This window comes from Calypte anna, chromosome 3 (genome assembly GCF_003957555.1).
Source record: "Calypte anna isolate BGI_N300 chromosome 3, bCalAnn1_v1.p, whole genome shotgun sequence".
NCBI classification, from domain to species: domain Eukaryota; kingdom Metazoa; phylum Chordata; class Aves; order Apodiformes; family Trochilidae; genus Calypte; species Calypte anna.
The window spans coordinates 6973125-6989887 of NC_044246.1; the positions used below are offsets into that span (position 1 = coordinate 6973125).

Below are 16763 nucleotides of genomic sequence, written 5' to 3' on the forward strand. Positions count from 1 at the left end.
AAACTGCTTCTCCTCCTGCTCATTGCAGGCACTTTAAGACAGGTGAAGGGAAAGAAGAAGTAGCAAGAGCTGTAAAAGTCTCTGTGTGCAGAAGAGAAATGAATTGACTTGGATCACTCCATCCCTTCATCAGCTGGTAGTACTTCTTGAAGCAGCGTGGTTGATTTTGCCCTTGCGTGCAGTACTGAAGTGTTCTGGGAAGTGCTCTTGCTTCCACACAGATCTCAAAATGTACCAGCACATAATAAACTTCATTGGTTTTCTTTTGCTGTTCTCACTGGTTGGAGTGGCCTGAGATTGAAGGCAGACACTTCATAATGTAAAGTGCAGATAGAAATAGATACTGCTAGATGAGATGTCAGTATTGACACACCTTAGCCAACAAGAAGCCTGAAGCAAAAAGTTTGCTTTCTTTGTTTCTTTTGTTGTTTTTTTGTGGTTTTGTTTGTTTGTTTTTATTTTTTTCCTTTTTAAAATTTTTTTTTTTTAGTTCACACAGATGCAGGTTACTGAAAACAGAAACCTTGATACAGACAGACTGTGTTAAAGTACATCATCTGGTTATAATAAGTAAGGGGCGAGTTAAAACAGAGATATGGATTAATGTCCCATCACAGTGTTCAAACTTTGTGAAAAATTCCACTGTGGAAAATTCTATTGTATATAGAAGGAGGAACACCAGTGTAAGACCCTTGCAGCATTTAATAATCAGTTTTTCAGTGTTAACTATATTCTAAGACCCCAAACAGCTGACAAATCTGTGCCATTTCTGTATGTCTCTTCAAGGCAAATAGACTGTTGTTATTATTATAGCTTTATTTCTGATGTTGTGTGAGGAGCACCCAGGTCTGATTTTTGTGTTTACTCATACAGTCTATATACAAAAGAAACAAGATAATGATTGACAGTAGCATTGAATACTGTAATGAAATTTTTAATTAATCCCAAATACAAGCCTCTTTCTCTTGTTTTTTAGCATCTCTCTTATGGCAATGGTAGCCTACATGTTGATGCAGCCTTCCAGCAGACACTCTGGAGTGTAGCACCCATCAGTTCAGGAAGTGAAGTTGCCCAAGGTAAGATTGACTCAACTTTTATTATTGAAAGCCTGCTTATAAATTAAATATCTGAAATAGGAAATTAACCTGTCAAGCAGGGCTGAAGTATTAGAGTGGGTTTATCTTATGTAAACATGCAATCCAGTAACTAAATGTATGCATTTTCTCAAAATAGAGAAAGTGATACTGAAAGGGACACTGAGGCTGCATTTTAAAATTGTGTTTTAAAGTACTGGAGAGCTCATTCAAATGTTACTTTGTTAAAGGTGTGATAATGTTCATAATATATATTTTTTTAATGCCTTTTGGTCCTGGTTTAAATGATCTCATTCTGATGTATGCAGTCATGGTTACATGTTCCTGAAACTGAGTGAAAAATGTTGTTCAAGGGGACTGGGAGCAGGATGTGGAATCCAAGGAGTTAAGAGTGGGGATGGCTTTTTGGGATCGTATGGTTGGGAAGAGAAACAGAAGGAAGGGAAAGACAGAAAGAGACAGTCTAGAACAACTTTCAGATTTTGGTTGTTTGATTTAGGATTAGGGAGGTTTTTTTAAAGCAACCTCTGACATGACAGGACAAGGATTTATGTCATGCTGGTTCCAGAGAAGAAAAAAAAACTTTTGAGAAGTTAGTCAGGGTGTAAAGACTAATGTTTGCTACAGAATTGCTGTTTTGAGTAAATTTCATAATAGAACCATAAGAAGGTTAAAGTTGCAGGTCCTTTCTTTCTTACTTCTTGGAACTTTTCAGTACTCAGTTTCAAAAAGGTTCAGAAATTTCACATCAGTCCAAACCAGGACACTGGCACAGCTTACACAGTTGTTTTGCTCATTCAGGGACAGCATTGCCAACACCTCTTTTCTACATATTTACTGTGGTTTTAGACTGTGAGCACCATTCTCCACATTCAGATTGTCTGACATGGTTTCTATTGCAAACTATTATTAAAAAAATGCTAGTGCATTGCTTAACGATGCCCTAAACTTTATGGGGAAAACCTTTCTGTTGATGAGGAGAAAACTTCCTCTCCAACATGTTTCCTCTTCCTGTAAGCTCAATTTTCCTTGTCTTCCCATTGCTGGCAGCACTGGTGTGGCATTCTTGTTAAATATCCCAGTACAGTTTATTAGCTGAGACTCAGATTTGTGCTGTGTCACATCTTTCTTCTTGGTGAACCTCACCAGGGAGATGTACCTGGCTGTTTGAGAAGCAGAAATCCACAATAATAGAGGATAATGTCATGTTATACCTGCAGGAAATCATGGGAAAAGGATGTGACAGGATTTTAGCAGCTGTGAATTTCTTGGAGTGTTTTCTTGTTCTTTGTTGGTATTTCTTTTAGTTTTCACTTTTCTCAGGTATAGACATTGGTTATCTTTAAGCAGTATATTTTTAAGAGTAGGTAGTCTGGATGGTGTCAGAAAGAATTAGAGCTCAGGCTTTATTCTAGGAAAAAGAAGTGAATGCTCTTGTAATCAAAAAGAGAATCTTATACTTTGTGTTTAAGAACTTACCCTATATGCCTCAATAAAGCTGTAGCCAAACTGGAGAAAATTACCTCAAAAATGGTGAAGAGGAAAATAAAGCTAATTTTGAGAGGATCTGCAAAATGCTTTGTCACCTTCATTAAAAAATCCCAGTGTATAGGAACATAACTGCCCCACAATGCCCCCTCTTAGTGAAAACTTCCAATTAAAAACATATTAATGTGAAATTCAGTTAAATGGAATTAGTTTGAAGTGAAAAGAATTGATAAATAGTCCAAAAAGGACTAAGATATTGGAAGTTGTTAGGTAAAAGATATCTTCCCTTCTTCTGACTCTCTTTTTAAATTAATGTAAAATACCAGAAGGAAAAAAAAAAACAACCAGCAGACAAAAAAAAAAACCAACAACCCACAACCTGATAGCATTTATTGCAGTTTGAACTACAATATTACATGGTGCTGCTAGACAAATGCACTTAATTTTCTCCCTTTATTGAAGGCTATCTGATAGGAGGGGATGTTCTGAGATTATTGCATGGTCACATGGATGAATGTTTGACAGTCCCTTCGGGTGAACACGGAGAAGAACAAAGAAGGTAGGTTTCCAGCTCGTAATAGAGTAAAACCAAACGTTGCTGATTCAATATTTTCACTGACAGTACAGATTTTTGAAGGGTATTCTGATAAGATATGCTACTTACAAGAAGGAATATTGTTGAGATGAACTTTGGGTATGAGCCTGTTGCATGTTTTTTTCAGTATTGCTCAAGCCTGATTTCACTTACCAGGTGTAAAAGCAACAGAGACTTCTGATAATTTATTGTCATCTTTACTGACTTTAAAACACTGTGAATGAAAAAAAAGGAAATCACTTTTTTTTCCCTATAATCACAAAAAACTTTCCTCAGGACAAGGTGTGTTAAGATTACTTGCCAGTCCTTTGAGACTATAAATCTGCATGTTGATCACAGGTGTACCTGTCATAACTGTGTAGAACTAAATTTATGGTTATTTTATTGACTAAAGGTATCCTAAGATGGAAGTAGACAAGTGATGACATCTCTTAATGTGTCTCTCTTGGTTAACTAATAAATCTAAATTCTTACAAGACTGGTGGTGAAAGTGGCACATCTCAATGGAGTGGTTACATGGGGTTACATGGGTGAATCAATGTTTATTTGCTTTAATAAAACATACCCTGGGCTTCTTCTCAGTAGGACAATTTCATGTGCTTTTTTCATGCCTTCAGCCTGAAGACTGCTTAATTTTAATGTTGATTTTGGAATACTTCGGGGTTTGCAGCATATTGGGTAGCTTTGTTTCCATGATAAAGGAAGTGCTGCTCACTTGTTTCTAAAAGAGCAAATTTGCAAATAGAAATGTACTTTTAATTCTAGTTTTTTCTTTCTTTTGTAAAGATAAGACAAGATATTTGAATAGAAATAAAATATAAGACATAAATACATATATATATATAAAATATATAAAATAAATATATAAATATATAATATAAATATGTATATAAATATTTATGCATGTAAATAAATAAATAAATGTATATATAAGTAAATAACATATAAAATATATCTCATAAAATATAGGAGAAATCTATGATGTGAAAGAAAACACAAGCATGCAACAACTTCAAAGGTTTCCTACAGCTGCTGAACAACCCAGCCTGGCTATTTCACATTTTTACACAAAGGAATAGTTTTTGAACACCAAAGAAAGTTCACAATGTTGAGACTTAAAATGTGGTCTGTTTATATGTTAATTTTAGTTGTAATATAATAGATCCATTACAGCTTGGAGTTTATTGCTGCTGTTACTATTCTCACCCTGAATGTGATAAAAAGAGAACATGATAAATAGAATACTCTAGTATTTTCTCTTATTTAATTTTAAATCCTCAGAATGACTTTTAAAAGTTGTAATTGCCGATTTGTAGGAAATTGTAAGGCTTATACTTACTTACTAACCTATAATAAAATCTATGATTGCTTTTAATTTTGTGGAGTTAGGTAGAATCACTCTGTGCCTCACATTTTCTCCTCTTAGATTATTAATAAATTTAGTTATTGCTCAGAACCTTTATCCTTCTGTCTCTAATTAAGATTAATTAAGACTTGCCCATTCAGAATATCTAAAGTGAGAGTTTGGGGCACTACCCTCTGGATACAACCATCTAATCAATTTCTCATCCATGGAACAGTCCACCAATCAAATCCTTAACTCTTCAGTTTAGAGAAAGATGTTGTGGAGAACAGCATCAGAGGCCTTACAAAAGTCCAGTATTTCAGGCACAGAAGTGATGCTGACAGGTTGGTGGCTCCCAGGGTCCTCCTTTCTATCCTTTTTTTAAAAATGGGCATAATGTTTCCCTTTTTCCAGTCACCTGGAGCCCCACCTGACTGCCATGACTTTTCAAGTATCACAGGGAGAGGCTCCATATATGTGTGTGTGCACTTTATTTTGATGGGTGGTGTTTAACTGCTAGTAGAATTATATTAAAAACTGTGGGCAATTTTGGCAGGTAGGAAATCGTTTTATCTTTAGTTTGAATTCTCTAACTTTTGCACTTAAGGTAGGGTAAAGTATGATCTGCTTGGAATATTTCATATTATCCTTCCATTGCCTTCTGAAGTAATCTAGTGGTAGATTATTTTGCTTTTTGTTCCAGCACATGCTTAAAGAGCAGCTCTGCAGAATGGCAGTGTAGAGGAAAACTGAGAAGTTCCATGTCTGTTGTGACTCACTAATTCCTCTATCTCATCTTTATTTTTCTGCAAAGGCCTCCTCTTCATGTCTTTTTGAATAAATAAAAGATCCGACAGTCCTAAAATAACAATTTTATTCTATAATGTCACCTGGTGTCTATTCCTGAGAATGAATAAATTGTTCTGATGTGAAGGATCCTCCTAGGCAGTTTCTAAAAATACCTGATGTTTTTCTCTATTCTTAGAGCATTGATGCAATTACATAAATTTGAGTATAAGATGTTTTGAAGATTACCAGAAGTCAAAAATAAAGCACACTTTCTCAAGCTTTTTATACTCTTGTGGAATGGTATCTAGCACAGTGATCAGTGACAGTGACAGGGATAGTGACAGTGTAGATATTGTATTCATGGTCACAGTACCCAGCAAAGCTTCCTCTGAAGGTAAGGACATCCAAATCTGTGCTGGAAGATCACTACTACAAGTGGAAGAAATTGTCATGTAAATAGCTTGTAAATTCTCTCCCATGTCTCAGTTTGTTCTGAATGTGTATTGTGTTTACTCACTTAATTGTTGAGATTTTGTGTTCTCCCCACATGGTCCTTAACTTCTCCTGAAGGACTTGTGCTGTAGTGGGGTGGAATCATAGAATCATGAAATGGTTTAGGTTGAAAGGGACCTTAAAGATCATCAAGATCCCAATGCATGAGCAGGAACACCCCCCACTAGGCCAGGTTGCACAAGGCTTCATCACACCTGGTCTGAAACACTTCCAGGGATGGAGCATCAACAACCTCTTAAGGCAACCTATTCCCATGTCTTACTGTCCTCATAGTAATTTTTTTTTCCTAGTAACTTAAGTCTGCTCTCAGTTGAAAGCCATTACCCCTCATCCTATCACTCCATGCCCTTGTGTAAAAAGTCCTTCTTCAGCTTTCCTGTAGGCCCCTGTCATGTACTGCAAGGCCACTATAATGAATAATGGAGAGAAAAAAAGCAACCTAACCTTTTCTTAGGCTCAGCTGGCTGTTTTTTAGAAGCACTCAGATTCCTGGATACATGTGGGAACTAGAGGTATCACTACATATTAAAATTTGGAATTAGGAAGTTGTTAACATCAGATCTGTATGACCACTCTTATCAGTGTTTGTTGTGAAACTTCAGATGCTATGATAATAAAATACAATGCCAAATAGATGACTCTTCACAATTCAGTGTAATGTTTCACGGTTATTTCAACAGAATTAAGCTACTTGTCTTGAAACGTGTGTTGATCATAAATCTTTATCATAATATGATATTTGCTTGGTGTTTAAACCTAGAAATATTGTAGCTATCAGCTTATTTCTTTTATTGTTTTTTTTATTATTCTTTAGACTTAAAACACTAAGAAAGATGTTTAAGCACGCACTATATAAATGTCCTTGTTGTGAATATCACAATAATGGAAGCCAAAGACAATGAAAATAACATTTGTTTGAGTAACTAGGTTTGAAGTTGTAACTGGTAAGAGCTGGCTTTGAATGCGATAACCTTGGGTCTGACAGTTGCAGTAACGTTTGGGCAGTCTTAAAATGAGAGATGGATTTAAATTATCAAAAATGTCAATTCTTACCACGGAGCTGAACGTTTAGTTTGTGCTTTTGCTTGGATTTCAGAACTGTCCACTATGAAGGTGGAGCTGTGTCCATTCACGCTCGTTCCCTGTGGAGGTTGGAGACTCTCAGAGTTGCGTAAGTAAAATCTCTCTCAGAAAATGGGAGTCAGTTTGGCAGGGTGCTTCTTCTATAGTGAGAGCATTCCTGTCAAATCCAATGGATAATTATAAACCCAGAAGATAATACTGAAATAATCTTCAGAAAGTGCTCGGCTGCACTTTCATGGAAAATGAAACAGCTTCCTATAGAGAGTGTGTGTTAGCACAGATGCTGTGTGTGGTTTCATTATTTGTTTGAAGTTGTTACAGCTGCCTGTGAATTCACAGATTACATTTTTGCATATATGTGTGACATTTTACAGGAAAACTGTCAGATTTTAATAGTTCACGTGTGCTGCCCCCTAACTCATTTAAGCTACTTGGATATCCTAAAAAGCAAAAATTTACAAAGAAACGTGCTATCTTGTGGGAATGGTAGTAAGGATTTTTGCCTTGTTAAAGGAATTGCACAGATGTGTTTGTGATACAGTTTCCAGTGATTAATTTGTTGCTTTTTAGACACTGAATCAGGGCAGCTTAAGGAAAGGATACTCTCTAATGATGCTGCTTTCTGTTTGTGCATTTTTGTTAAATGTCATTGATAGAATAGGGCAGTGAGATTTTTGCTTTGCATTAAGGTTGGCCCTGAGAGTGCCTAAGTGGCAATGGTTAAATGAGGAAGTTTCTTTGGCTTCTTATTTTCCTCCCTGCATGTTCTTCCCTCGTGAGCAGGGAGGGGTACTGGAGTGATGCAAGGATTTGAGAATTTCTGGGTTTCTGTTGCGACTGTCGTATGTCTCAGTTTGACAGGAATTGTATACAAACTTTTGAATTGCAAAGATATGAACATATGTGACTGTGAGAAATAGTGAAAACTGCCAAAACAACCTTGGAAATGCAGCGGTAATTTTTTGTTTTTTTTTAAGGAACGTGACTATCTCAGCAGGATAAACCCAAATAAAATCCCAAGAAAAACATTCTCTCCTACTAGTCACTCACCCCCTTTTTTTCCTGAATGATAGTTTATAACTATATACGTTCACTCCTGAGTGTTCATACAAAGGCTTCAGTTTACAACTCAGTATATGCATGCCTGAAATTCTTCATTCGTTCCAGTCCTTCCCAGAATGACTGCAGATATAATATTAATTCTATTAATTTTGTATGATTCTGAAAGAATCACTGCTTTTGAACGTTCCTCATTAGTGGAGAACTCTCATAAAAAATTGTCTGGAGTTGCCCTTAGGATCCCTCTTGGGATGCCCTGCTGTGGGACACCAGATACTGTTCCTTAGGGTTACTTTCTTTCCCAAAAGGTGACAGGCACCATATTCCCACACTGTGGAAAAGAATTTTTAGTAGTCATAAATGGCTTCACACAATAACATTCTGTGCAAAAGGCTTTCCTTGTAAGTGCACACAAAATGACCTTACTCACATCTTACAGGCATGAACCAAGGACATGTGATAGTTTCATTACATTTGATATTTAATTTTTCTTGTGGTCTGTAGCTACTGGCTCTAAGAGAAACTTGAGTCAGACCAGATAAAAGGCAGCTCCTCAATATGGCCCCAAATATGAAAGGTGCAGAGCTGGTACATTTTGCAAGACCCAGCATTACCTCTTTAAAATTGGTAACTAAAAAGATTTAAAAGTTTAATTGGTGAAATGTAATACATCCTGTTACAGAAACCAGGTATTGCTCTTGCATTTAAAAAAAACTCCTGCACTTGAAAAATATCTGCCAAATCCATTTTGCATACTTTGCATGCCATATGGCCAAGTCTTAGGAAGACATACTCAAACAAATGGATATTTGTATTGAGGAGCTAAGTGCTTTCATCTGCTACATGTATTAGGGAAACCAAAAATGGCTTAAACCTGTGTAAGTCCCAGCCTAAGGGATCTTCAGTCTAGTTGATGAATACATACAGAACATCTGCATAAAAACTTTTTATAAATGCTGTACTCAGAATAACTTTAAATGCAAGTGAGTAGATGTAGTGATACAAAATTCTGATATGAGACTGAATAATCAGATGAAGTTTGTAAGGATATGATTGTTTACTCTTGTTAGTAATTTTAAGCTATTTCAAGTCACACTAGGCAGAGATTTCCTAGTATTTGTGGAAGCACATCAGAACCTTGACAGTATGTTATAACTCCATTATGATGAGTATTTTACAAACTACAAAGAAATATATTATTTTCTCTCCAAAAAGCAGTGTGCACATACATGGAAAGTGTAAATTTTTGAAGATTTAAGACCAGAAAGTTCTGTGAAGATCCAGGAAAACATCCTGGCTCTGGCAGTTTGCTAATAGAAGAAATACTTGAGAAGCCTTCTGAAAAGGCTTTGTGAAATTCACCCTTCCTAGTAAACCCTACACAAGTTTGATCAGGAATCAAGTTGATCAGGAATCAAGTTAATCAGGAAGAGCAAAACTGACTTTTCTTAAGTCTTCTTTTAAGTCTTTCTTTTTCTTAAGGTAAGAAGTTAGAAACTTGCAACCTGTATTTCAACTTGAGGAGTTCTTGGGAAGCGTAGATAGAAAATCTTTGCCTTTCTTAATTTCCTCCTATGAATATTATGAAGAATCTGGAATATTTTTTGTTTAATAATTAAAAAAAAATATTTTATGGAGATTGTTATTGGAATATTTCTTTACGTATTTTGCTCTTTTATTTTTTTTCATACTATTCAAAGTGTTCCCTAAATTGTGTTGACTACTCAGAGTGTTCTGGGAGAGTGAACAAACCCAACTGTTGGTACATGAAATGCTGGAGAGGGAACTGGCAGATCTAAGCTGTTCATGTACAGCAGAAGCCTCCTTTTCCTGTAGGCGGGCTGTATCTTCTCTCGAGCGGAATTCAATTCAAACCCAAGCAGCCTGTGCAAAGGAAGAGGTTAAGATTATTTATTAGAATGGTTTTATAGGAGGTAACCACAAAGTAACCATTTTCTTGCTGATAATCCAACATTTAGAGTTGTTTCCTTTTACCAACTAGTTGGCAATATAAAGCAGTTTAAAATATTTTTGCTGGTAGTTAAACTCAATGTTTTGTTTTAAAAAAACCAAGTGCTTGCTATGACCTTTCTTAGGTGGAGCGGCAGCCACATCAGATGGGGACAGCCATTCAGACTAAGACATATAACAACAGGAAAATATTTAAGTCTTCTGGATGACAAGAGTCTTCTTCTTACAGAAAAAGAGAAAGCGGATGTAAAATCCACGGCGTTCTGTTTTCGGTCTTCCAAGGTATGGAATGGGTGCAGCATTAATGTCACTGGCAGTAATTTCACTCTTTTTAATAAGCAAGATTTAGATATTTCTAATTGCATTAATTATGGGAACTTTCTACCTTTCTGCTGATTACAAATGAAACCTCAGTACAGGAAAAAAGCTGCTTCTTTGAGTAATGCTGCTGGGCTGTTTGTTTGTCTCATTTTTTTTGTTTGTTTTATTTTACTGCTTGCCTACTGTTGAACAGCTTCCTCATTTTTTATTTGTTTTTCTGATGATCTTTACTGGTGCTTCACTGCTCGTGTCTGTCAGATAACAGAGGAAAAAATTGTAGTAAATTAGGTTATTTAAATTAAATTGGGAAAACAGGAATTCTTCCATCAGATGCTTTACCATTGTCTAATTTAAAATTGCTATAGTCTGAATTTTCATTTGGTGCATTCAGTAAGCTTTTCAAGTTCAGAATAGTACTTTGCATAGATGGTAAAATGTTTAAAATGATAAATTAATGAATTCTTGTTCTTTTCACCAGCAGCATGATGCTGCAGGAAATTTTCCAACAATAATGCTGCTTTTAGAAAACTTCTAAGTGTATAGTAATCATGAAAAGAATTATTCAAGGACTTATCTGTAGCAATCACTTTATATATTTTTGATTATTTTTTCTGCTTGGGAAGATAAGGAATGAATATTCATGTGAAAGCCTGTATACAGATTTTTGCAGTCTGATAACAAAGCTTTAAAACAGTTTTTTAAAACAGTTGATTGTTTTGGTATCCAGACAGTGTATTTTTTAAAACCAGTCAGGAAAGACACAGAAATGCAGTGCAATTCAGCTTTACGGGGGAGTCCCTGTTGCTGTGCCTTTAGATCTTGACATCAATTCTCTTTTGAAGCAAGAGGGATTGCTCAAAAAAGTTGGGGTTGCTCGAGGAAGAGTGGAACAACATACCATGCTCTACTGCTACATGGATTATTTAGTAAAAAAAAAAAAAATACTTGGAGGCTTAGCAATACAAAGAATATATTGTTATGGAAAAGGTGGTTTGTTTTTCTTTTTTATGCAATATATCCACATGTGTTTTGAAGATGAGACGATGTATTGGAAGTTTTGGGAACTGGACTTTATGTTCTGATTAGCCTCATAACCGTCACTAAATGTGAATTATATTGATCTTTCAAGTATCTGAATGGATTAGAAACTGTTTATATAGAAAGTGTCCTTCTGGAGAAAATCTGGCATAGTTTTCAGAAAAACTGTTTGCTTCTAATGCATCCTTACTCCTTTGCATTACTGGCGTGGTTTAGAGACTGTGGCAAAACACAATTATTTCTACTTGTTCCAGTATAATGATGAAGACTTTTGATCTCTGTTAGAAAAATGTGATGTTCTGAGAATGGGCCTAGATTGCCAATAAAACTGAAGGTGTTCCTTGTAAATATGCTGTAGGAAGAAGTAGCAGATGGTTTTGTGATGACAGGGTATGGTAAAAGCACAGTGGGCTAGAAACTTGCATCACATGATGTCTGTGTCATTAAGCAATTATGAAATGGTGACATGGTGATTTCTGATGTTTTACAGATTCTGATTTTCACTCATGAACTCTTTTATAGTAGAGAATGAGACAGAATCATTGTATGTACATTCTCAACTGCCTGGTGTTTGCTGGAATGAATCCAGAGCTCCATTGAAACCAACAATAAAAAATTTGTGGTTTCTGTTCACTCAATGTCTTCAAGTTCCTAAATGAATCCTGTAATGCCTGCTGCCCCCATACCATCCCCTGGCTTTCCATCTTCTTTCCTGTATTCAATCCAACTTTTACCTTGTGCTTTCCTGGCTTCCATCCTTATTTGCAGGAAAGAGCTCAACTGAGTGTGATTGACATCAATTTGGGTTCAAATCAGTCTAAAAGGACATGCAAACTTGCTGGTTTACTTATATTGGTGAGAACAGAGATCTTGTTGGCAAATTGTCAGCACTGCCATTTTTATGCTAGGTAAATTTAATATTAATTCTAATTGGAATAAAGAGTGCAGTATCAAACCTCTTCAATTTCTGTTCCAGTCAGTAGATTTTAAAGAAATTATGTAATAGTGTTAAAAATTAATAATCCCCTGTTTTATTGGCAGTGTTTTATGTTAATTCATATATTCATGTCTTAAGAACTTGGTTGTAATGAGGAAGACCTGGAAATAGAAGAAAATCTACCAAAAAGGTGTAGAAGCACAGTGTGTTCATGCAGGTTCCAGTTATATTCTAGTTATGAAGATAATTCAAAAGACTTGACTTAAAATCAGGCTGCCATTTCTTCATATTCTAGTAGGATATAATTTATTTTTTTTCCTGTATCATCATTTGTGTGCAATGTCCTATTATAAGCAGCTTTTCAATTGCCAACTGTTGTTATATTTAGCTTATCTATGCAAGTTTTTGAATTGAATAAAATACTTCAAGAAATTATATTAACAAAATAATGAATTAATAATGAAATAGAAGCATACAGTAACTCTGTAATTGGCGTGAGATGTTTTAATAAATCAACTATTACCATGTATCAGTGGACAGTTTAAGAAGGAAGAGTTTAAGAAGAATTTCAGTACTACTGGGGATTCAGATACTTATAAAATACTTAAATTAACGTCTGTATTCAGGAACTGTTTAATAATCTGAATTGATGAATACACTATATATGGAAGCTTAGTATCATGAAAAGGAATAATAGGAATTTCACCTGAGTAATAGTTGTGGTGTTTTTTTTCTTAATGCTTCAAAATGCATTTGTAATTGTAGCATGAAAATCTTGTTACTTGACATCTCCCTTGACTATGAATCCTTTTTAGAATCCCTTAATAAATTAAAGGTTGTTTTCTCTTAATTTCAAAAAACAATCTTTGTCACCTTTGACTCTGATACTGTTGCCCCAGATTGTCAAGACACATGTGTGGGGTGTAATCATTCTTCTAATCTCTTCTGGTTGTAGTAGAATTCAACATTTAGAAGTTTTTGCCTCATTATTCTGAGTAAATAAAGGAAGTGGCTTGTCCTCTGCTGCTGATCAGGAGAGGAGGTTGAAACTCTGTTTTGTTAGGAGCATCATCCTGCACTCTGAATTAAAATGATTTGCACAGATGATTTTTGGAACAGTGGTGAAAAGCAGATCAGCTTCTCAGCTGGGAATGTGTGAGCATATATAGAAGCAGAATACAGGGAGATACCGTACTGCTGAACCCACCTGCACCACTGAAGTTGAGAAAGGGAGAGCAAAATAGCAATTGCAGCATTATAGCAGTCTCAGCATCACCTGCAACTCTTGTGATGTATTTCCTCCCCTTCCCAGAAGAATGCTGAAGAGTTTCTGTGTCAGTAACTCCATCACATGACTCAGAACTAATGAGTCAGAGTGTCTTTTGGTAATTCTCAAAAGAGAAATTTTTGCCTAAAATGGAGCTAGTGTTGAAAGCCCCAGGAACTTGCTGTGAGGCAGGTCAAAGTCCCATGAGAAGTTTTGGGCATAACTACATTTACAGCTTTCCTACAGTTAAGAAAATAAATTCTAATTATACTGATCCTTTGTAACGTGTTTTTTCCATACTTGCCTTTGTTTTTTAGCACCTAGTGCAGGTAGACAAGAGGTATAGCAGTTGGTTGAACCATATGCTTTTGGAGAGTCTTAAGTGTGTGTCTGTTATGAACCAGGGTGCATAGGTGTTTTTCTTATAAAATGATATGTGTGGTGAAGAAATAAGTTCTTAGAAGAGCTGGAGCTTGGGGAACACCTCAAATTACAATTGCAAACTATAGTATTGTTTGGGATGCTAATTTTTCTCTCCTGAAATGGCTGCTGTCTGTATAAGACACCAGCTGGACTGATGTCTTGTCATAGTATTCTTTTTTTTACGTGTGAACCAGCACAGAGAAATGAAATACCTTAAGCAATATTGAGCCTGTTGTTGGGCAGTACTGAGTGGTGACAGGTTAAAGACTTGTCAGAAAGACAGGTCTGTCTGTGACAGTCGGAAAGAAATTGTAGACAAGTGCTTATCTTTTCCAGGATGGGAAAAAAACCTCCCAAATTTAGCTAGAGGATTATGCATGTATTATGAATTTATTAGGTGTTGCTTTGTAAGCTTTTATATTTCAGTAATGAGATGTGTGGTCAATTATTTATCCTTTTCAATTATTTATCCTAGGCTTTCCTAGTGCAGCAAGCTAGTTTTTGTGGATGGGCTGTATCTCCATATTTCCCTAGATATTTAACTACAAGTTACACTTTTGCCTGGTTTTAGTAATTTCATTAAAGAAGTATCTCAAGTATCCTTTTAGGTCTTGCTCTGCACAATTCCTAGTATTCAATATTTAATTCATAGTTAACATGTTGAATGTTTCTTCTTCTTCAGGAAAAGCTGGACATAGGGACAAGGAAAGAGGTGGATGGAATGGGAGCACCTGAAATAAAATATGGGGATTCAATATGCTTCATACAACATGCAGATACAGGCTTATGGCTCACGTACCAGTCTGCTGATGCCAAGTCTGTAAGAATGGGCTCTCTGCAACGCAAGGTAGGTCTGGAGGTAGGGATGTTTTATTCAGTCCCAGTCTGAGGAGAGCAGGGAGAATGAAGGGAACTACAGCAGAAAGCTAATTCATAGGTTTCCAATGTTTCAAGCATGCTTTTGTTTCATTGCAAATGTCTCCTATTGAAAAGTTACATGATTTACTGAGTTCTGAACCTGAAAGGCACACAAAGTATGCTTTAACCTGTAGACCCACAAACATGGATAAATCTGGATATACTTGATATCAAATACTGAAATATTAGCAATAACCTGTAGAATATGCTAAAATTCCTTACTTTGTGCTGTAATTGGATTGAGAAGGCATTTGTTTCAGACTCTTCTTTCCCCGTTGTGAGCACATTATGTTTTGGGCTGGAATGGGCAAGACCTGAGCTCTGAGGGATTTCTTCTTTTAAAAGATAACCACGAGCAAGCAGAATGCTAGAGAGCTCAGGATAATAAAGTAGGAAAAACATTCTTTTGCCACTTAACACATCTTTCAGAAGCTAGATATATTAAGTTGTAATTGTGTTACTGTGCAGGAAATTATTTCTCAGCAATGAATTAGATTTTTAGACTTAATTTAAAAAATAAAAGAAAAGGTGATGTCTATCCATACTGTAGTATTTTCCGTGACTGTTTCACATGCCAGAACTACAAAGCTAGAGCAATATCTGCTATACTTGAAAGGTCATTACTTACAGTTTTATATACATATATATATACATATGTAAAATAAATGTATGTGTGTATACACACACATGCATAGTGTGTAAGTATTTTATATAAAAATAAGATAAATTTAGGAAACAATTCATATACATCCAAAATTTAAGTGAATATAATTCTAATATAACTAATGATTGGGATAACTGTAATACTTAAATAGTTCTAAAATAATTAAAAAATAAGACACATTGAATAATTTACTATGTAACTAATATAAATAGTTTGTGTGTACATATGAAAAAAAATTAAGTAAAATGTTTCAAAATATTGCTGTTGTTTGGTTTGAATAACTGTAGAGCCATGTTAACTAAACATAGAAAACTATAAGCTATTGGTTGTGGCTCAAAGCATAATCAGAAAAGAAGGCTACTAACATAATTGGAAATCAGGACCAGCAAAATATACTTGTTCTGACCTTGTCTGTAATTTAGGGATCTGCTACTGTGTAAGGAAATTATTTTTAAGGCTGATAAAAATGAACAATAAACAAAACCCCATAGACTTTTGATGGGTTTTAATATTTTTAAAATAAGATATATATTTTAGAACCTGTAGCTTTGAGATTATATACAAGTGGGTCCTCACACATGAGGGAAGTAAACATGGGATTAGCTGCTTTTATTTGAATCCTTCTGTTTTTATATATGACTTCATAATTTCCTAGCCTACCTTAGTTTGTGAATTTTCATACTCTTTGCTTATGAATAATATTTTATTTTGTAGTGAATGCTTTTTTGGTTTTGTATTACAGGCAATAATGCACCATGAAGGTCACATGGATGATGGTTTAACATTGTCCAGATCTCAGAATGAAGAATCCCGGACAGCCCGTGTCATCCGTAGCACAGTCTTCCTTTTCAACAGGTTCATAAGGTCTGCTCCTAAAATTATCTTTTCATCCCTTTTCTCTTTCTGCCTCTTTTACTTTATTCAAAGTGGCTATTAACATAACAGTGAACCTCTCAGAAAAAACACACACCAGTTAGCCCTCAAAAAAAAAAAAAAAAAAAAAGATTAATACTTCTCTAAGCAGACTTTATGCCAATTCTTTGTGTTATCAGCAGAGAGGTACCTTGAGAGTTTCTTTGCTCTATCTTCTAATATGACTTTATTGTTCCATCTTGATTTGAACGTAGAAACATACTGAAAATGCAAACAAACTGTAAAAGAGATATTTTTTTTGTCATTTTAAGTCATGCAGTGCATCATTTAGCTCTTTTTTTTTCTAAGTATGGTTTTTAAAAGTGTTCTTACTTGAAAACATGGA

At 35.4% G+C, this 16763-nt stretch overlaps 1 protein-coding gene across 1 annotated transcript in view; it reads left to right on the forward strand.

Moving 5' to 3' along the window:
- Positions 1-16763, forward strand: part of RYR2 (ryanodine receptor 2) — a 339366-nt gene that overhangs the window by 151892 nt on the left and 170711 nt on the right. The window contains exons 9-14 of the mRNA XM_030446731.1: positions 977-1076; positions 3045-3141; positions 6921-6995; positions 10063-10219; positions 14606-14770; positions 16248-16369. Of these exons, the coding sequence (XP_030302591.1) occupies positions 977-1076; positions 3045-3141; positions 6921-6995; positions 10063-10219; positions 14606-14770; positions 16248-16369 (716 nt within the window). The remainder of the gene's footprint in view (positions 1-976; positions 1077-3044; positions 3142-6920; positions 6996-10062; positions 10220-14605; positions 14771-16247; positions 16370-16763) is intronic.